Source organism: Miniopterus schreibersii, assembly GCF_964146895.1.
Source record: "Miniopterus schreibersii genome assembly, chromosome: 3".
NCBI classification, from domain to species: domain Eukaryota; kingdom Metazoa; phylum Chordata; class Mammalia; order Chiroptera; family Miniopteridae; genus Miniopterus; species Miniopterus schreibersii.
In genome coordinates this window covers 23,960,089-23,982,057 of record NC_138103.1, presented here as the reverse complement: position 1 = coordinate 23,982,057, position 21,969 = coordinate 23,960,089, and the positions used below count along the sequence as shown (strand labels likewise).

Sequence of the window (21,969 nt, the reverse complement as noted above, 5' to 3'; positions counted from 1 at the left end):
TCAGCCCTGCCCAGCTGCCTGGACCTGGGTGAAACAGCTGGTGAACTCTGATGTTTGCCCAAGAACATGCAGCCAGGTGCCCAAGCGGGAGCAGGGCTCAAACTTAGCCAGCCATCCTCTTGAAAGGCCATCTGTCCCAGAGGTGGCCCAGATCTAACAGAGAAAACCCAGCTGCTCTGAGAAGTCTTGGAGAAGTCATCTTTTGATTATTTATGGCGCAGTTGGAAGGGAGGAGGGAGGGGGAAGGAAAGTGGAAAGTGGGATCTGGGAAAGCCACAGGTGATTTTCAAACTTCATCTGGTTAGGGATTTCGGCCTCATCAAGAGTTGCCAGGTCTCAGCCTCTGCTCAGCAGGGCCCCACTCGGGGGGTTCCTGCTAACTGATAAACCCAGGGGAACTACACAGACACACTCCCAAACCCACCAAATCAATGCACCACCGGCCCTGATCTCCACTGGGAGTGGACTCCTCGGGGTGTGGGAGAGCCTGAGCCTCACCACACCTGCCAAACACAGCCAGCCCGGCCTCAGCCTTCTCTGCAGTCACCAGGACAGGGTCACAACAGGGCTCTCTTGCATGCATCTGTGTTCTGCACCTGACTCTTCTCTGGCCAGCTGAAGGCCAGTAGATCCGAGAGTACTGCTGTCCTCTCTGGCCACCAGTCTGTCCAGAACACAGTGAGCAGCTGCGGGCCCTAAGGAGCCTGGCCTTGCCCGCCTCATCCCCGCTCCCTCTGCCATCGAGCCTCCTCTGGACCCAGCCCACCGGCCTCTGCCACTCCACTGCTCCCTCATGTGAATAAACAAGCCTTTAGGGAAACAGGCCAACAAAATAAACAAGGGCAGGAAAAGCTATCACAGGACCTTATCCTTTGCTTCCCTCATCTGCCGCCCGTCTCGTGAAGCACGTTTGGCTTCCCCGGCCCAGCACGGAATCTTCCCACCTTCCCCTGGTGAGAAACGAGCACAGAAAAGGCACGCTGGTTCGGACCATTACACTTAAAAGCAAAGATGTGAGCCATCTGGGGTAATTTTGACTTCTCTCTTTTAGAAAATAAATGTAGACTTCGTGTTTTAAAATGTGTTACAAGGAACACAGCGTTCCAAAACACTGGAGAAACCGATTCTGGGTTGGCCTCAGCAGACGTGGCACCCAGGCAAACATCTGGCTGAATCAACCTAAGTCTCTATTCCAGAAAAAATCTCCTTCTTTCCCATTTTAATTATTTTTTAATCGGGGGTTGGTTTACCAATGGGGACACAATGGGGCAGTGTCCCAGGATGAATTTAGTCATTGAGTTCTCAGGTTTTTCCCCACCCCAACCCTGCCCTGCATACCCAGGGCTGAGCTGTGTTACGAAGGAACAGAGGCAATAAAAACAACTGCTGTCCGTTGCCACCTCCACGCGGCTTCCAGGCGACTCTGATCTGGGCAAGATTCAAAGCACCGTGGCCGCCAGTCAAGAGATGCCTATTAGCAGGGCCTAACCCTCCCCCACAGCTGGGCCCCTCCATAAATGACACTATAACAACATGACAACGCCATGGGTGATAAAGATTCCATAAACTGGAAAATACACTTGGGGAGGTGAAGGCTGTCCTCCCAGTCAGTATCCAAGGAAGCGGGACTCTCCGCCATCGAGGGCTATCCCACACAAAGGAGTCCTTGGGGCAGGATTTACCTCTGAACTCTTTCCCTCAACCAGTCAGACGTGGCCACACCGGTGGCCAGAGCCTGGCACTTCCACCAGAGATGCACAATAGCCACAAATGCCCCTCTGGGTGGCTGAGCGCCCAGATGGGGCGGGCTCCTTACCATCAAGCTCCTCCACCGAGATGTTAGCAAGCTGCTCGCTGTCGCTGCCAGCAGACAGAGATCGGTTGAGGTAATTCCCCTTGTACAACAGGCCAGCGGTCACATGGTGGAAAGGCATCTTCTCCCTGCTCCCGAGACAAGAGAGGTGAAGAGAAAAAGACATCGTCAGTCGTTCCTCCTTAGAGGAACATCGTCAGTCGTTCCTTCCTTCCTTAGAAGGCCACCCCGGCTTTCAGATGGCCAGCGTTATCTTTTAAATAATAACGTCTCTAGAGGGAGATAGTCAGAAAATCCCAGGGTACCCATGGCCTGATCAATTCCCAAATGGTCTCAAGTACTATCCCTTCCTTCCCTTTATGTCTTACTTCACTTTCCCCACTGAATTATGCATTCGAACCGTGTTGTCCCTGCAGACTGTGGACACCATGTCATCACCACGCTGTCCCTCCCTACAAACAGGAACACTCTCTGCTCCTCTCCCTGTCCTGATAAACTCTTTCTCAGTTCTCATAAGAAAGGACTGTGCAGCCCAGAAATGTCAGGCTGCCCTGGGACTGGACATCTTGGCTCTGACCTTGCAGAGGTCCGACTGTTTCACTTCTCCCAGGTAAAGCAGGTCCCACTCACACAGTGCTCAAGCAGGTAGGACATGCCAGGCTCTAAGTAAATATGCATAACAGGCTGCATGTCTGAGAAGTGGCCCCTACACCTGTCCGGGTTGCACCAGTGGCTATGAGGGCACCCCTGAGACCCCACTCACACCTGCCCTACTACAAAGGTGAGTCACACCTCAAGGTGTCTCAGAACTAAGCAGCTTCCAGCCCTCTCCCAGGAAATTAAATCATCCCCTTAGCCCAGACTAACAAACCCTCCAGGCAAAGCTGCTCTACCCAGATGGCCACTCCTGGGCCTTAGGAGTCCACAGCAGTGCAAGGCAGGCCAGAGGCTCCAGGTTAAGGGAAAGCAGAGGGAAAGGGGTGTGGTAAGGAGAATGAAAGGGCAGGTACAGCCCTGGCCGGGTGCCTCAGTTCTTTGGAACCTTGTCCCATGCACCAAAAGGTTGTGGGTTTGATCCCTGGTTGGGACATGTATGGGAGGTAACGGATTGATGTTTCTATCACACTGATGTTTCTGTCTCTCTCTCCCTTAAAAAGGGGGGGCATGTACAGAGGAGAAAGGAAAGACAGAAAGATGGGCATTCCACAGCGGAAAGGGCATGGCCCTGTTATAGTGAGTGAGCCACTGAGCATGTCAGGTTCTGCTTCCCCATCTGGAAAGGGGCTCAGAGAACTGATAGACTGCTGAGGGGAACTAGGGAGTAGGTGGGAAGTACAGGGAGCCAATTACAGGACATGGGTAGAGAACATCTTCCTAACAGGGCTCCCAGACGGTGAACTGGGCAGCCCTGGAAGGAGTAATCTCCCGCCACTGGGGGCATTCAAGCCAAGGTGAGGGCCTCCCTGCCAGGGCTCTGTGGGAGAGGAATGAGCCCTGTGCTCTGTCCCCACACGGCTATCACACTCCGTGTAAGTCACCTGTAGAGGCCCATCCGGCAGTAAAGTTTGTGGGTGTAGGATAAGCTGGAGTGGCCCCAGCAGCATCTCTGGGCACTGCTGAGTAACGAGGTATAAATTACAGGAAGACAGCCAACAGAAGGCCAGCCTCTGAGAACAACTTTTCAAGACAGTCAAACCTTGTGACCCTCAAACCACACTCAGAGAGAATCCCCACGGTGGCAATCGTCCCTGCTCATGGATGCCGGAGCTGGCATATGCAAGGGGGTGGGGCTCCTGTCTTCTTTTCCCTGGGACACCACTGAGTGACAGGCACAGCTGGACATGCCCTCCACTCCCCAGGCTAGAGCACACAGCAGCATGTCCTTGTTGGGGCTGAGAGCTGCTGACTTAGAGGTCAACCAGCAAGACTCCTAAAAGTTCCAGGGCTTGACCAAGAACACGAAACCGGTTAGTGAAAGAATCCTTTCTAGAACATGAGCCTCCCAAGTGCTGTTTTCCACTAAGCAGCCACAGCTGAGCCAAGCAAGACATTTCCATCCGGATGTCAAACTCTCGTTTTAAACTCAAGATGTCTAAAAACGAATTAATTATCTTCCTAAAAAAATAGGCCACACTTCCTGATGTCTCTATTTCTATCAAGGTACTTTTCATTCATCATAACAACTGAGACAACTCTCACCAATGTTCTGGGCCCCAAAAAGTAAAACAGATACAGGACTGCGGCCAGAGTCAGGTTCAGCCTCCCAACCACCCGAACTCTCCACGGCATACAAAACACACATCCACAGGCCGATCGTCAACGGCAGGGTGCTAGTCACAAAGACCACATACATTTGCCAATTATGAAACGTTCATCTTCAGCTAATTATAAGGCAGACTTCCCCCTCCCAAGCCAAATCTATCCTCACACATAAATAGAAAACGAGAATCTTTTTCTGGAAGAACACTTCGATTGCCATCTCTTCTTTTCTCCAAGTGAAATTTCAGAATGAGCAGGTTTAAAAGCGAGTATCAGACACATGCGTTAGGGCCACTCCCCCTTTTCCTGAGGCCAATGTTGGTTTGGGGGACCAGGGGCCGTGATCGTCTGAGCAAAGACCAAATTCCCATGGTTCAGGGAACTAGAAGTCAACGCTGGCTAAGGCTTCTGTGTGCCTCCAGCTCTGAGCACTGGCCGCAGGACCCAGGCTGCTCACCAACTGTTATTCTAACCATCATCTCGGTTCTTCATGAACACAGGAAGACACCCATCCTGATCTTATCTAATTTCCTTGCCTGGAGGAGCCCCACTCAGATCATTCCACCACTCAACACTTTAGTTTCTAAGCATTTTCTAATTATCACCCTTTACCTAGACTCTGTCTGAAGCTTTGGATCCCCAACACACATTTTTGCAGCTTAGTAACAAAGTCATACCAAACGAACATATTCAAGCCACGCCCCAGTACAGCCACGTAATAAACATTGAGTACTTGACAGAAAAAAAAAACACACACAAAAATTGGTCATAACTGAATTCCATTTGACATATCAATGTAATTTGCTTCTGGAAAAAGCAGCTTACAAAATTAGCTACATATTTAGTTCCTTCAGTCTCTGCACCCGAAATGCTCAATGTCTAGTAGGAAAAAAAACATGTGCAATTGAACCATCCATACAGATAAATAAAGTCATGTTCAAAAATGGGAAGAACATTATCTCAAGTAAGCTAAAAACAGCTGCTGCAATTAAGGACTAAATTTCACTCCCAGCCACCTGGGGAAACCCAAGCAAGATTTTCTCTTTGGGGAAGGAAGGAAAACACACAAGCTCATCGGCAAAGGCAAGCACAGTCTAAACTAAAACTTGAAGATCGATCTTTATATGGAGGGCAATGCACAAAAAATATATATAAATATTTTCAACAGCAGTTTTACTCATTGAGAAATGTTATTTAACTGACTGTTTATCATGTGAACAGCCTCTCAGTATCTTCTGTAAGGCAGTATGATTCCATGGTTAAGAATCAGGACTTTTGGGGCAAAAACGGCGTTAGATTTCAATCCTAGCTCTGCCCTTCATAGACATGTAAGTTACTTATCTTCTGTAAGCCTCTGTTTCCTCCTCTGTAAATGAGGGTTTTGATACATACTGAATATGAAGATTTAAAATATAAAATAAGTTATAGAAAACACCAGATTTGGCACCAAGCACATTCTCAATAAAGATCATAATTATTTGCTAAGGATTATATGAAGCAGGGTACAGGGAAAAGAGGAAGTCACAGATAATATCAGATTGACAATCAAACATTCTGGGTTACGAAGGATGGTCAGTGAGGACCTGGCAAAGGGTGAGCTTCAGAGAGAAGCTGGCTGGCATTTTGCACCAAGTTCTGAGCAATCAGGTATCTGAGGGCCTGAGTAACACCAGGGGTCGCGATGAGTGGTGAGTGGTGTCAGCAAGCAGCTGGCTGCCTCAGGAAGAGGGGCTATTTGAATGGAAAGCACAGGAGCTGAAGAAGAGTCTATTTCCTGGGCACCACGGAGCCTGATTCTATGGTCACATAATGGACATGGTGTCGGAGGTTAAACATCAAAGGGGTGGTTCTTGTTTTTAGGGTCAAGGAACTGGCACATTTCTTGACAGAGTGATAAAACAAGGAGCCCCGTTCACATTGACATGAGCTGGTGCCCTTCTGTGGTGGTTAATTCTATGTGTCAACTTGACTGGGCCACAGGGCACCCAGATATTTGGATAAACATCATTCTGGGTGTGTCTATGAGGGTGTTTCTGGATGAGATTAACATATGAATCATACACTGAGCAAAGCAGGTTGCCCTCCCTGACCAAGCTGAGCCTCAGTCAATCTGTTGGAGGCAGAGGAGGGGAGAATTCATTCTCCCTGCCCAACTGTTAAGCTGGGACACTGGTCTTCTGCCTTTGGACTCGAGCTGAGACTCAGACTGGAGATCATACCATCGTTTCTCCTGAGTCTCCAGCTTGCCAACTGCAGGCAGTGGAACTTCTCAGCTTCCATAATCGTGTGAGCCAATTCCTTACAATAAATCTTCATATACACACACACACACACACACACACACACACATATACACATATTTATATCCTATTGGCTATGTTTCTCTGGAGAACCCAGACTAATACACCTTCCATTTCTTTCTCTATGGCACCAAAGACCCAGACATATTGCAGTAGGCTGGTATTATTATTACGAACAGAGTGTACCAAACCATAATCTTGCAGGGCCTCTACAGCAGTGCCGCTCAAAGTGTGCTCTGTGGACCACTGCCAGGCAGACACTAGTCTGCAGTGAGCTAAGGGCAGGGATTTAGAGACAGCACTGAAATTTTTATAGCATTATCCCAACATCTAAGCATGTGACCAGTTGACTTGATTTTTACATCTTTGCTTTTTTATTTTTCCAGTAATTCATTCTTACTGAATTTTACAAAGGTATTAGTCTGCCAAGACGGGGAATTTTTTAAAATTTAAAAACTAGTCCTTCCCCACAATTAGTGTGAGAAGCACTGCTCTAAAATACTTTGTTTAAGTTGCGTAGATTTGGGGTAACAGACCATCAAGAGAAGGGAAGGGCTTTGGAAAGGGGGTGCAAGACCTCACCTGAAGTATGGGCTTCCTGTAGAGTGCGAGAGTGTGCATGGAGTCTACCACAGACTTCACAGGGGTTCCTCTCCTCTAACTGCCAGACATACAAGTGGCAACAATGACCTTGCATTCTAAACGTTAAAGAGCCTAGCCAGCCCTGACAGGGCCTTTATCGAACTCCCCTAAATACACTTGTGAAGGTGCACGAAACTAAAGCTATGACTGACAGGTGCAGAAGAAGCTTCCATTAAGTCAGCAGCTAGGATTTGAATGACAATCAGTATCAGACTCACACTTTGAATTAGGAAACTAAATAACAGAGCCAGATTGTAAAGGGATAAGAAGGAATTTTTATCTACCCAGATTCTCTCCCATTTCATGGTGGGGATGACCAACTATGAAGTCAGACAATCACCCTTCAGACTCTATTGGGATTGCTTTTTAAAAGGAGCCAGGGTCAAACCCCTGCTGTCCTTAGCACCACTGTGAAGCAGTAGCCCCTTCCTCTGGCTACTCAGGGATCATACCTACCAATATGCAACATGGCTAAAAATGAAAGCGTCAGACACATGGGCCCTGCACGTGAACATGTGCAATCTGCTGCAGGCAGAGGCATCAATAAAAAGGACCTTAGGAACAATGACCTATGGGGATATTCGGGTTTATCACATGTTGCTTTTGATTAAGAAAGAATTGTAGAATACCTCAGGTACCCCCAAAATGTACATCTCCTCCTTAGAGTCCAAGAGTTAAGCCATGGGGACAAGAAGATCCAGAAGAGATGCACTAGACCCTGAACACTTGGCTAAGAACTTAGAAAACGGTTGTGTTCCCTTGTTAAGATCCTGCGGAGGCGTGCCAATTGGCAAACAGGGTTTGGACAGAACTCAAATCAGATAGGGATGAGTAGGCAGAAAACACCAATGGGGGGGGGTCTGTATAAAAGTTCTGCGTCATTCAAGGAGGAAGTATTTCAAGAAGATGTAAAGCAAAAACACATACTGTCAACAATAATATAAGAAAGAAGGCAAGTTTATGAAGTTTCTGGTCATGTCCTTAAAAACAAGTTCAGAAAGTGACATGTCTATGAAATAAGAATACAAATGCATATGGAAATATCAAAGTAAAGAGAGGAGATACCAAGTCAAAGAGAAAACAGAGCTTGCTGAGAGGCAAGCTGATTTGGAAAAGGTGCAGGCCTTTGCAAAGCAAAGAACAAATCTGAAAATAGTAGCAGAAAGGAAATCTACATTAATGGCAATAAAGAGTGTCTCAACCCAACAGAAAATTTGACAAACTATATAAAGCATCCATGGACCCACCAACCGGACTGAACACCGGCTAATATGTTTCCTTACTTGCTTTAGATTTTTTTTTAAAGAAATAACATATTATACATGGAAGCCCTGCTCACCTATTCTATTCCTCCACCTCCTTCCCTCCACTGTGACAACTGTATTCTGGAGTGGAATGTATCCTTAAATGTTCCAACATTTGGATGTAACTATACAGAATATATTACAGTATTGCTGTATATAGCTTTAAATTTACATCAGTAATATCACACCATACATATGCTTTTGCAATTTTCACACTGCACTCTCTATTAGATTCTAGGGGTTTATCCAAATCAATACATATACACTTAATTTATTTTTATCTGCTCCTTAGTTTTCCATTGTATGAACACATTGCAATGTATCTATTATCCAATGGAAAGAAAAAGCACTCAGCAATGAATAACCTCCTGTGTCTCTCCTTGTATATATCTGCAGAAACTTCTCTAGTTTACACACCTAGATAAAATATTATAGAATTTTGCCAAATTGCTCCAGTCATTGGATTAGCTATCTATTGCTGCATAAAAAATTACCCCTGAACTTAGTGACTCAAAACAGCAAATATTTACTATCTTACAGGTTGGTTCTCTGGGTCAGGAATCAGGAGTTGTTTAGCTAAGCAGTTCTGGCTCAGAAGGTGGCAGTAAGACATTGATCATCAGAAGGCACGATTGAGGCTGTTGGACCCACATCCAATAGGGTTCACTCACTTGGCTGTTCACAAAAATCTCACTTCCTGTGGGCTCTTCCATAGGTCTACTCAAGTGTTATTATGTGGCAGCTGGCTTTTCCCAGGCAAGTGACTCAAGAGACAGGAGGAGGGAACTTTTATGGCTTGGTCTCCGAAATCACACTGTCACTTTCAACACATCCTGTTCATTAGAAGCAAGTTGGCAAGTGCAGCCCACACTTATGGAATCAGACTCCACCTATTGAACGATGGAGTATCAAAGAATTTGTGAACCTATTTTGAAACCATCATAGTGGTCGTGGCCATTTGTAGGCCCACACCATTAACTCTGACAGCATATCTATTTCCCCATAGATTTGTCAAGATTTGGTATTATCAGATTGTTCATTTTTCTTAATCAGGTCTCCTTGATTGCAAGTTTAGGCATCTTGTTAGATAGCTAATCCAATGACTTTGGAGCAGTTTGGCAAAATTCTATATTTTATCTAGGTATGTAAACTAGAGAGGTTTCTGCCTAATTTCTCATCTTAATGAGGGGAAATTAGTAATTCTTTCAGTGAGGAACTGTAAGTGGAAATGTTTTGAAGTCTTTGTCTTTTAAAAAGTCTTTATTTCAATTTCATTTAAATTATAGTTCTACTTGGCAGAGAATTATAAATTTATTATTTCCTTAGTACTCTGAGGATATTTTGTACCTGATGAAAAGCCTAATTGTTCTTCACCTGTGAAGACTCATTCTGGATAATTCTAAGTCTACATTTTCAGACATAGGCTGTCTCCCAATCTTTAAAATCTCTCTCTCATAAACTCTTATTAGATGTTGGACCTCTTCATTCAAGCTTGATACTCTTGATTGATTCATTCAACACCCATTCTTACTCCATCTATTGAAGAAGCTAAAAACGTAATAACTGTATTTTTTTAGACTTTGTTACAAGAGTTCTAGATGAGGGTTAACTCTCATATTCAAAAGCAGTTGCAAAAGTCTGGAAGATAGAAGTGAGAGGAAAGCAGTAGTGTACTGGTAAATATTTACCAACTGGGTCTCAAAAAAAGTCCTGATTTACAGCATTTGCCCACTCCCATGGTGTAAATACTCCCAAATGGCCAATTCCAAGCTTCCAACATGATGTCGCTGAACATGGATTGGGAAGAGCTGTACAGAAGTATACCTGGACACCACTACACAGTATTTCCACCATATGCTGCCAGAGATTAAATTAACCACAAATCATAGATAACAAAATGCAATCAAATAATGAAGAAGAGATGTTTTTTTGGTATTTATTACTTTTGTTTTTAATATAATTTAATTGTAAGTTTACGCTTTATTTAAGAATGTAAGTTTATGTTTCATTGATCATTTATTCAAGAATGGCTGTCCTGAAAATTTAACAGCCGGCTATCATAGGCAGGTATGAGCTGACTCCAGCACGCCACTGGGTGAAGGCCTTCTTCCCGACCATGTCTGGCTTTTTCGGCAGGAAAGAAAAATCATGGAAACTGGATGCTTCCCTGCAGCAACATCACATTGTCCACTCTCCAGCTCCCTGGCTGTGAAGAAGCCGTCACAGTGACAGCAATGGCTTCTGAATCTTTAGATCACAGCTCCAAGGGCTCATTCTTCTTGACTCCAAGAGGAGTCAAGAGGAAGGCGCAGGAGCAGCAAGCATACCTCAGTGGCCATCTCTGTGTCTCCTCTTCCTTCCTTTCACATTGAATTGATTTACTGGTCAGAATGTTGTCAGAAAACAGAGCTCATGTCAGGTAGTTCAATAAAAGGATTTAAAACAGTGAGCTCTCCCCTGAGTGGTTAGAAGGGCAGAAAAGCCCAACAGAGGATGGTTAGCCGAAGGAGCAATAGCAGAGAGTTGTTCCCATCCTTAGTCTGGAGAGGCATATGGAAAAAGTGGCATTACCAGAACCTCAAAGTTGGGGTGCCCAGAAGGAGCTAGACTCATGGCAGGGGCTGCCCAACAGGAACCAGAACCATGGAGGGAGGACCTGTGCTCTGCCAAGATCCAGCAGGAGCTTGAGAGATGGGCACTGCTGGAGACCTGTGTCCAAGGCGGAGAGAGGTGGGGGGCCTCCACCTCTACCCCCGCCTTCTCTTCGCCTGCTGGTGTCCCCTTTGGCCAGGGAATCTGGGAGGGTAGCCTGCAAGGATGAGTCCCTATGAGGCAGAGTAGTGGGGGGGGGGGGGTAATAGGGAAGCAAGCAGGCAAACGACGGGCAGAGCGGCCCATTGAAATTCTGTCATATTTTACACAGCATTTCTGTACTTGTAGCAGGAAAAGAACCCACATCGGCTTAGTGGCCACACCGGCAGAACTACACATCCTTGGGAAATTTTTTAATTTCAAAGATGAGGAAAAGTCCTCTGAACATCCATGTGGAAAATGCAGGTTATCCACAAAGGAACAAACAGAGCGGGTCTCGGAACAGCACGCAGCCAGCCGCCGCCTCAGAGGGGCCCTTAAAGGAAGCGAGTACAGGACGTGACCAAGCAAAATACGGGAAAGGGCTTTAAGGGGAAAGAAAAGTTCTAACCTCGAAACAACTCAAAATAAAAAGCAGTGAGCTACTCTGAGAGCCGTTTCATGTCTAAAAAGGGTAAAATCCAAAATGATGATATATTAGTCACAAACCCCTATGGGTCATGTATCATATTGGTATAAAGTAAAAATAATTTAGGAAACACTGATTTAAAAGTGGGGATAAAGATTAACGAAGGCTTTAAAGAGAAAAAATAAAAACAAAGAGGATATGAATAATGTACACATTTTTCTGTGAAGGCTGAGGGGTGTGTATGTGTGTCCCCCAAGAGATCATTTTTTCAGATGTCTGAAGAACGTACAAAAAATTTATCAAATCCAGGATCACAGAGCCAATTTCAATAACGGTATTCAAAAGCAGGGCTGGCACAACTGAATATAAATTCAAAAAACAATTTATAAACTCAATATTTTAAAAGTTAAAATTGAAATGTTTTCCAGTTTTATTGAGATTTTTTTTTTATTGATTTTTAGAGAGAGAGGAAAGAGAGGGAGAGAAGAACATCGATGTGAGAGCAACACATCAATGGGCCGCCTCCTGCACGCCCCTTACTGGGGGGAATCGAGCCTGCCCAGGCTGGGAACCGAATCAGCAACCCTTTGGCACAAGAAACGATGCCCAACCAACTGAGCCACACGGGCCAGGGCAGAGATATTCTAGACATATACCTTTGTGTAAGTTTAAGGTGTAGAACATGTGGATTTGATACACTTTGACACAGTCATATATCGAAAAAATGATCACCACCCTAGCTTTAACTAACACCTCCACCTCCATCATACCAGTTTTTTGCAGTGAGAACATTTAATATCTACTTTCTTAGCAACATTCAAGTGTATGATGCAATGTTATTCACTACAATCACCATTCTATATATCAGATACCCAGAACTTTTCATTAAAATTGAAATTTTTAATATACTCTCTTAAACACTTCCTAGATCAAAGTTTAAATTATACTTAAAATTATAGGTTATCTTTAAAACAACAAAAAATGGAAATAGTTTTACTTAAAAAGCATATGAGGTGTAGCAAAGTATTCAGATAAAATGTAAAATAAATACTGAATAAGTATTCAGTGCTAACTTCTTAGAAAAATAACAACAAAATAAAGACAACAGAAAATAAATAATGAAAGAGGTGAATTAGAAAACAGATAAATTAAAGGAGCTGGTTCTCTGAAACAAAAGCAATAAACCAGACATATTTCTGACAAGTTTATTAAAACACATAGAGAAAGCACAAGTAGACAACATTCTGAAATATGAGAATTTTATGTGCAAGTCTAGACAAATAAATTTAAAACTGCTTAAATGAATGCTTTTTCTCTCAAAATACAGAAATTGGATTTTCTTATTAGAAACAATATAATTTAATATTATTCATGCTTATTAAAAATCTTGGCATAACCCTTTGTTATAGAGTGATTTGAAGACTTGGTTTTATGTTGGGTATATTTCCATGCTTGATTTTAACATCTGCCATAACCAGAATTACACCTCAGAAAAAGACACGGATCCAAATGTTAGAAAAATGGCATTGGTAGTGTTTACTAAATCACAGTATTCATTTTTCTTTTCTTTTTTTTTTTTACCGCTAAACAAAGTTCTTTTTATTAAAACCTCATATATACTTCCCTGAATTAAATAACAATAGATGTCTACCAGGAAGAAATTACTCTGCAGCCCACAATGCTGTTGTTAACAATGTTCATTTTTCAATTTCATCCCACAAGCATGCCTACATTTTTGCTGATACTTCGCTGGTAAAGTTTCATGTTCTCTAATGTCAAAGGATGATTTTGCAAAATGATTGACGAGGTTCATTTTCAAATTTTTAACAAATGGGTCTAAAAAACGCTTGATCGATTGATTCATTTGGAAGATTCTTAAAGAGTTGGAAAAAATTTGTTTCAGATTTTTTTCTTAAACTTAAAGATTTGGGTTTGTTGATAGCACACTCAGATCAAGTTTTTTTAAAGTAACAAATCATATAATGGTTGAAACATCTCAGAAAACATCCATTTTCAAAAATGTTCTTTCCATAGCACAAATTCCCTTTGAAAAGCAATTATTTCTGCCATCTCATAAAAGACCAGCAAATGTGGATCATCTGCCTGCTTGTGACAAGAAGTGTAGGATTCTTCTTTGTGCTTGACAGCTCTTAAGAACTTTGCCCTGAAGTAAACCACACGTTTTATTGTTGTCTAAAGGCCACCTGCAGTCATTTTCCATCCCATTTCAAAGACTTAAACCAGCTTTCATTATTCATGAATGACTATAGATCAACATTTTAACGTCTTTTTGACGTTTTTAGATTGTTTTTGGCCAACTTTTGTCCAATCTGATGAGCTTGTCCATGTTTAAATTCATAAAGTGTCTGATGTAATTCTCCTTTGTGGACCACAAGAAAGGCCAACCTGGTCATTCTCTTGAGGTCCACTTGGGTCTCCACGATCAGCATGATCCACAACTGGGGCTTCTTGGCACATGTCTCACCTATTCTCTGAGTGTTAGTCTACTGAAAATTGATTATTATAATCTGTAGGTCTCCCCAACCAAGCACTTGTGTCACAAATCACTGAAAACAAGTGCATGAGAAAGGTCCTAATGCCAATGGCCCCTTATATGGGAGTCCCAGCTTCCCTGAACATGTCACTCCCGCCACACTGGGCCAGCATGCATATGGTCAGCATCACGCTATACAGGAGATAATCAGTAAAGTGTAATTTCTTCCCCTTCTCTTTTCTTTCTGTACCCTCAAGGAACATCTTACACACCCTGCTCTGAAAATCCCCGCAGAGATACTGCCATTAAGATGAGGGAGAAGACAAGATACCCGTACTTCTATAATTAACACTTTCCTAGAAATTCTACTTAATGCAGTAAAACATGAACAGAACTAAGAGTCTATTTAAAAGGAATAAGCCAAGAAAAAAAATCAAATAATCAAAAACCTAGAATGAAACAGATGTAAATATTTAACTCGTCTTTCATAGTAAAAGGACATTCAAAGTTGAAATATAACTTAAAGAAGTAACAAAGGAAAAGATCGAGAGCCTTGTCAGCATAAACAGGCAAGTTTCTGGACATTAAAAGCAGCATAAAGTGTAGTAACAGGCAAAGAGGGAGCACAGAAAGGACATGAGCAGACAATCCACAAAACCGGAAAAACAACTATTAAAATATACAAAAGCAATACGTGATCTCACAAGTAACCAAAGAAATACAATTTTTAGGCCATTATCTGCCTTTTCAAACATAGGAAGGTGGTGTTCATTTTTTGTTTTTAACCTGCTGGTGAGACTATAATGGGACTGGTACTCTGTAGCAGGTGAAGCAAAAGATTAGAGAAAACAATATGGCAATTACGCATGGAGTCTAAAAAATGGTTCTCACCCTTGGATCCAGTAACTCTATTGTTTCAAATCTATTCTGAGACACAAAGACTTGTGTACCAAAAAACTGCATTGCATTATATTTTAAATGGAAACAGAGATAAAAAAGAAACAGAGAAAGACAAGAAAAAATATATAGAAATTATAAGCAACGTACATTTATATCAGAGTATGTTGTGTATCAATGATGTTTATGAAATTTTAATGCTGTCAGAAATCTTTATAATATACTGTTAACTCTAAAAAATATTTCAAGTAGGAACACTGAACACATTTCTCTCTCCAAAAATCGTAAAATAGACATGGGTGGGGAACTTCTGGCCCTCTGGCCAAAATCATTTGGTCTGGCCCTGCCAAGGTAGCCGCAGGCAGGACTCAAAATTCCATAAATCTAGGAGCTTTTTTCATAGCTAATTCTTTTTTACTTTCTCTTTATTGTTCAAAATATTACAGATGTCCCCTTTTTCCCCCTTGACCCCTTCCACCCCACACCCACTCCCCACCTCAGGCCTTCACAACACTACTGTCAGTGTCCATGGGTTACGCACATATGCATGTAAATTCTTTGGTTAATCTCTCCCCACACACACACACACACCCACCTTCCCTCTGAGATTCCTCAGTCTGTTCCATGCTTCTATGTCTCTGGATCTATTTTGTTCTTCAGTTTATTATGTTCTTTAGATTCCACATATAAGTGAGATCATGTGATATTTGTCTTTCTCTGACTGGCTTATTTCGCTTAGCATAATATTCTCCAGGTCCATCCATACTGTCCCAAAGGGCAAGGGATCCCTCTCTCACATAGCTGCATAGTATTCCATGAGGTAAATGTCCCACAGCTTTTTTATCCACCCATCTACTGATGGGCACTTAGGCTGTCTCCAGATCTTAATTATTGTAAATTGTGCTGCTATGAACATAGAGGTGCATATATTCTTTCTGATTAGTGTTTCAGGAGTCTTAGGATATATTCCTAGAACTGAAGTCACTGGGCCAAAAGGCAGTAAAATTTTAAAAAATTAAAAATTAAAAAAATTGTAAAAATCGTAAAAATTTTTTTTAAAAAAGTTAATTTTTAAGTTGATAACTTTGTATGGCCTGCAAATGATGTTATAAATATTCAAATAGCCCTTGGTAGAAAAAAGGTTCTCCTCACCCCTGGGATAGAGAAACAGAATGGAATACGTTTATTAAAGTATTGAATATGGAAAAAGGGCTGGGGGGTCATCATCAGTCCAGAAAAATCTGGCAAATCTCGGGAAGGCATAATTATTTCGCTCATTTTGATGGACAAGGTTGAGCAGAGTGAGGCCAGGTTGAAAGCATGTCAAGGGGAGGCCACTGAACACCACAGAGCAGCCTGCTGGCGGGTACTAAGAGCTGGAATGGAGAAAGCGTGAAACTGCCAGCAACTGATTAAAGCCCTTTACTTGGAACAGCTGGGTGGGTCTCTCACCCCTAGGAAATGGTCCTATTAAAGGGGTGACCTGCTGAGGGTTGGGTGGGTGCTCCAGGGTAAGGCCCTCCTCCTCGGGTATTGGCAGATGGGCATTGGCAGATGGGCAACCTATTCACCCCTTCCCCAACTTGCAGCCTAAAGTGGATCCTGCTCCATCCGTCTAAATGGGTGGGAGGGAGGACTGGTATCGAGGGGAAACTCGACTCTCATTGGCACATTTCATTTCATTCCGAAATGTCAGAATGACAATGTCCAAATGAGGATCATCAGAAAATCTGCATCACCAAAGCGCAGGATAGAAAAGGTAACTCCAGCGACTACAATGAGGATTCAGGAAAGAAAGACACCTTGGAGGAATTTTAATGTAACACTTCAGGGAGATCTGAGAGGCTATGAAAAATGAGCAGTCTGAGATCAAGAACTCAGGCAAGTAGCCCTGCAGGTGTGGCTCAGTTGGTTGGAGCACCGTCCCATGCACCGAAGGGTTGCAGGTTCGATTCCCAGTCCGGACACATATCTAGCTTATGGGTTTGATCCCAGGTCAGGGCGCATATGGGAGGCAATCAATCGATGTTTCTCTCCCTCTACCTTCCTCTCTTTCTAGAATCAATGAAACACATGTCCTTGGGTAAGGATAAAAAAAAAAAAAAAAGAATTCAGGCAAGTTAAAATTTTGATTGAAAGAAATCTATAGAAGAACTAGAGGAAAAAGTCATGGAAATCACAAAGAATATAGAAAAATATAAATAGGAAATAGGAGAGAAAATTTAATTAATAAGCACGAAGGATTAATTCAGAAGGGCCACATCTGCCTAGTAAGCATTTCAAAACAAGAGAAGGGAACATGGAGGAGAGGAAATCATAGAAGAAAAATTTCCAGAGCTGATGGGATGAACCTTCAGACTGAAAAGGCCTGTCAAATGGTCCTACACCTCATACAGTTTCAGAACACAAGGATTACAATTTTTTTTAAAAGCTCTCTAAAGTTTCTAGAGGGAAGAACAGACAACTTTCTAATGAATGATGATCACACTCTCATTAGACACAGTTCAGCGTCATTAGATACCAGGCGACAGTGGAGCAAGTCATTTAAACCTTACAGGAAAAATTAACTTATACCCAGTCAATATCCAATCAGGATAGGGGCTTAGCAAGTTTATGAGTCATAGGCACTTCCCAATGGAATCACTTAATGAATTATCTTAGCAAAACACAAAAGGACGCCAAGAAATTGGAGAACTTGGGATCTGACTCAAGGGTGAAAGCTGACAACGAGGTGTGCTGCCAGAAGACCACTGCGGGAGCAAATCAGAGCCCCAGCGCCAAGTGCTGAGGGCAGGGGGAAAGGGACTTGGGGCAGCAAACAGGGTGCTGAAGCTCGGTCTCCTCAGCAAGGAGAGAGGAGAAGCCAAGTGAGGACACCGAATGTCAAATACAAGTAGAGTGGCTCCCCTTCCCCACTCACTCTCCCTTCCAATTCGTGGGGTGTGTTTTTTTAAAAATTTCTCCTACAGAGAAATGGCACGGGATCACTGATACAATATTTGTTTCTGCAGTGAATAATATTTACATAAGCATCATATTATAAACACTAATTATTTCGTTTTCAAATCCGAAATCAATAGACGAAACACAGAAATTTCCATTCCCAGTAGCGAACAGAGTATAAGTGCTTGACACCTAACAGTCTCCTGATAAAACTGGTTGAGAAGAAGGGGAGGTGCAAAGGAATGTGGGGTGCAAAGTCTCTCACTGTGGGAGGTTAAAAGGTCCTGTTAAAGTTAATAAAGAAATGAAGATTTAAGTACGTGAGCTAAAGCTCAATTCAAAGATCTGGAAATAAGAATGTGACTGGCAGAGACTGGAAGATGAAAGGGGGGGACTGCTACAAGGCAGCCGGGATCTCCCCGTCTTTCCTAAGAGAAGATGGAGACGTGCCGTCTAAAGTGGAATCAAAAACAAGGCAGGCCCTAGCTGGTTTGGCTCAGTGGTTAGAGCACTGACCTGTGCACTGAAGGATTCTGGGTTCGATTCCAGCCAAGGGCACACACCTCAGTTGCAGGCTCGACCCCCAGCCCCGGTCAGGGCGTGTGTGGGAGGCAACCAGTCCATGTGTCTCTCCATGTTTCTCTCTCTCTCTCTCTCTCTCTAGCTGTCGCTCTCGCTTCCACTCTCTCTGAAAATCAATGGAAAAAACAGCCTCAGGTGAGAATTTAAAAAGATTTTTTTTAAATAAAAAAAGTATCTATGTTATCATTGTAATTAGCTACTTTAAAAAAAACAACACACGCCAAAGCACTTCAGTTGGAGTGATTTCATCTGCCTAAGGCACTAACAATTATAAATGGTTAAAGGTAGTTGCCTCTGACATGTGCGTTTGACTGGTGGGAACTCTTACTTTTAATTTGTATTTACTTATATTGTTTTTTATTATCCTACTTCTGTATTACTTTTATAAGGCCAGGTCATAAAGTTATATGGAGAGCATATCACAACTACATCACCTAGTCACATATATATTCTTATGCATATCCATATATGTGTATATTCATATATGTGTGTATATATTCGTAGAAAAAAATATTGGAAAGAAATAAACTAAAATGTAAATACTAGTTATTGCTGAGTGGTGGATTTACTCTAATTGTATTCTTATTTGTTTGAACTTTCCACACTTAGTTCCATGGGTCTAATTCAATTTTATAGCTAGAAAAAAACTAACATGATTTTACAAAGTAAAGAAACTGCCTAGAATTCCCTCCACATGGGGTTTGGGCCCCAAGGAACCTGAAGACAAGACCAAGGTTGCGTCAAGGCCAGAGCTCAAGAGACCACAGCCGTCATGTGCCAGCACACACTGTGTCTGCAGCGCAAGCCTCAGTAGAGAGAGCCTTGGCCAGAGAATGTCAAGGGCTAGTGTTAACAACAGGTTGTGTCGACCAGAACAGATGTGCATCTCCTATATCAATTTTGATTTTGAGTGGATCTGTCTCCCCAAGAATTTCCAAGGGTCAAAGGCCTGCAGGCAATGAGGTGGATGCACCTGTTGGAAGGAATCCTACACCAGTGTCATAGGGATGCTGAAGCTCACCTGCAAACAGATGATTTGAGTTCAGCTGCTTTTTAAGGCTTCTCCTTGAGGCTATCATAATCTTTTTTAATTAAGAAGTTAAATATTAAAGGATTTGACTTTAATAAATTTCTATGCATCTTCCTTTGACATCCTCATATCAGGTTGTCCTGCTAACTCCTCGAGACATTTCTGGCTCCTCAGGCGCCTGTATCAAACTGAGAGCCCCAGACACCTTCCTGCAACGGTGGGCAATCCTGTTGGCTGAGTCGGAAGCCCTCGCCCAAAGACAGTGGGAAGCAAGAGATTGTTGGATCAGTGGGGAATACCTGCTCACAGTACCCACCACTGACTGTGGAGTTTTCCAGAATGGCACGTTCAACTTTTTGCTAGCTCTCAGTCTGCTCGGACTGCCATAACAAAACATCTTAGACGGGGTGGCTTACACAACAGGAATTTACTTTCTCACAGTGATGGAAGCAAGAAGTCCAAGGGAACAGGTGCCAGCAAGGTCAGTTTCTGTTAAGAACTCTCTTTCTGGTTAGTAGACGGCCTCCTTCTTGCCGTGTCCTCATGTGGCGGGAAGAGAGGGGAGTGTAAGCAAGCTCTCTCCCCTCTCTTCTTATGACGGCACTAATCTCATCATGAAGACCCCACCCTTGTGACTTCACCCAAGCCTAATGATCTCCCAAAGGCCCCACCTGCAAAAACCATCACATTGGGGAACAGGGCTTCGAAACATGCTGTTCGGAAGGGACAGAATTCAGTCCACAGCAGTAGCCAAGCTGAGAATAAATATGGTTGAAGGTGGACAAAATCAGGCAGGCGTCAAAAAGTCTGCTGCTTTTTGTTTTTTTTAAAAAACTTGAATTAGTCCTACCTTACCAGAAAGAAGCTGTAAGAGATTCGTAGAGAAAGGCACAGGACTCCTGGAGATTTAGCCTCATTTTGGCCAATTTACATAAAATGGGAAGCATGTAAACTAGACTCCTTCAAGCCATCATTCAGATGAAAAGCGGTTTGGAATGTACCCATTACTCTGTACTTGACAGCATAAATATTTGGAAATAAGACTACAGCCCCGAGGACAAGGTCTTTGTCTTTTTCTGAGGTTTCCTCTCCTTCTGCCGCAAAACTGAGGGTGTGCCTAGGGAAGTCTGAAGCCCTATCTAGCCACGAGATCAATTCACGCATTCGGTTGTCGGGGTGGTAGGGACTTCAAGCATCTTGTATGCTGAGATCCAGGATGGTATGGCTGCAGAGCCACAGCCCACGTCCTCAAAAAGTTACAAGCTGCTGGGATATGAGTCCCAGAGTTTAAGTAATATCTGGGCTGTGCAACTGCGAGAGCTATGCAGGCTCAGGCAGAGAAGAGTAGCTCCCAGAAGAAAGCATCCAGGTGGTGTGGGGAGGCTGACTCTGGGCACAGACCTCTCACCTTCAGGGAAGACACTGGTGCCCTGCGGACAGCCATGCCCAAGACAGTGGGCAGCATCAGGAATGTCACAAATAGGACGTAAGCTCATCCCAACAGCCATAAGGTCATCCCAACAGCCGGGCAGAGGACAGAGAATGCAGGATGACAGTCACCTTGGGGACATCTGGCAAGAGAAGGGTCCCAGCTGATGGGAGAAGCAAAAGGCAGAAACCAAAAACCAGCACAAGCTAAGATGGTGAGTTCCCCAGGAGGACGCCTGGTGTGGCCTCTCGGTCGCTACCTAACCTTCACAAAGACGTGTGATGGAGAGGAATCTGCTAAAAGAAATGAGAAGCCTTTCTATACTCAAGAGACATGAAAAACAAAGCATCATCATCGACAATAAGCGTCAGCAAAGTACAACCAGACTGTGGAGCTCCTGGGACACAATGTTCTCCCAGCATCCAGCCCAGAGTCAGGCACGTGAGGTGTGCGCAAAACTGTTTGTGGAATGCACGCAGGCAGGAATAAATGAATGAATGATGTGAGGCAGCCTGTCCTTCTGAGAACCAGCATAACAGAGGAAATAAGATGATCCCTCCCCTGCACTACTCTCCCTTCCACAGTAAACCCGCAGCAAAACACATCCCCAGGACCAGGGGGGGCCAAAAAGGAAAACCTGGGAGCAAAAACTCTCTTGGAGTCATAACGATGCTAGAAGTTTCTCTGGGGACCATGACCATCTGGCATGATCTACCAAAGGAAAATTCCTAAGAATAGGTCGTGTATGAAAATAGTGAACATTTTTACATGGCAGGCAATTCTAAGCAATGTTAAATAACATCTCTGTTATGCCTTGCGAAGCAGGATTATTATCCCATTTTACAGATGAGGAAAATGAAGCACAAATTAAATAACTGGTCCAAAACTTGCTAGTGGGAGAGCGGGAGGTCAAACCCAAGTGCCTTGGCTCCCAAGGCAACACCTAAGACGACATCGACGGAGGCTGTTCCTGGGATGGACAGAGAGCAACAACGAACGGCATTTACTCTCCTGGAAATTTGTGTTGACTGCTGGCCTTATTTGTCTTTCTGAAGC

The 21,969-nt window shown here is 43.4% G+C and overlaps 1 protein-coding gene across 1 annotated transcript in view; it reads right to left on the bottom strand.

The window, feature by feature from the left end:
• Positions 1 to 21,969, bottom strand: part of CALN1 (calneuron 1) — a 330,546-nt gene that overhangs the window by 288,201 nt on the left and 20,376 nt on the right. The window contains exon 2 of the mRNA XM_081131483.1: positions 1,817 to 1,941. Coding sequence (XP_080987609.1) covers positions 1,817 to 1,934 — 118 coding nt within the window. The 5' untranslated portion in view covers positions 1,935 to 1,941. The remainder of the gene's footprint in view (positions 1 to 1,816; positions 1,942 to 21,969) is intronic.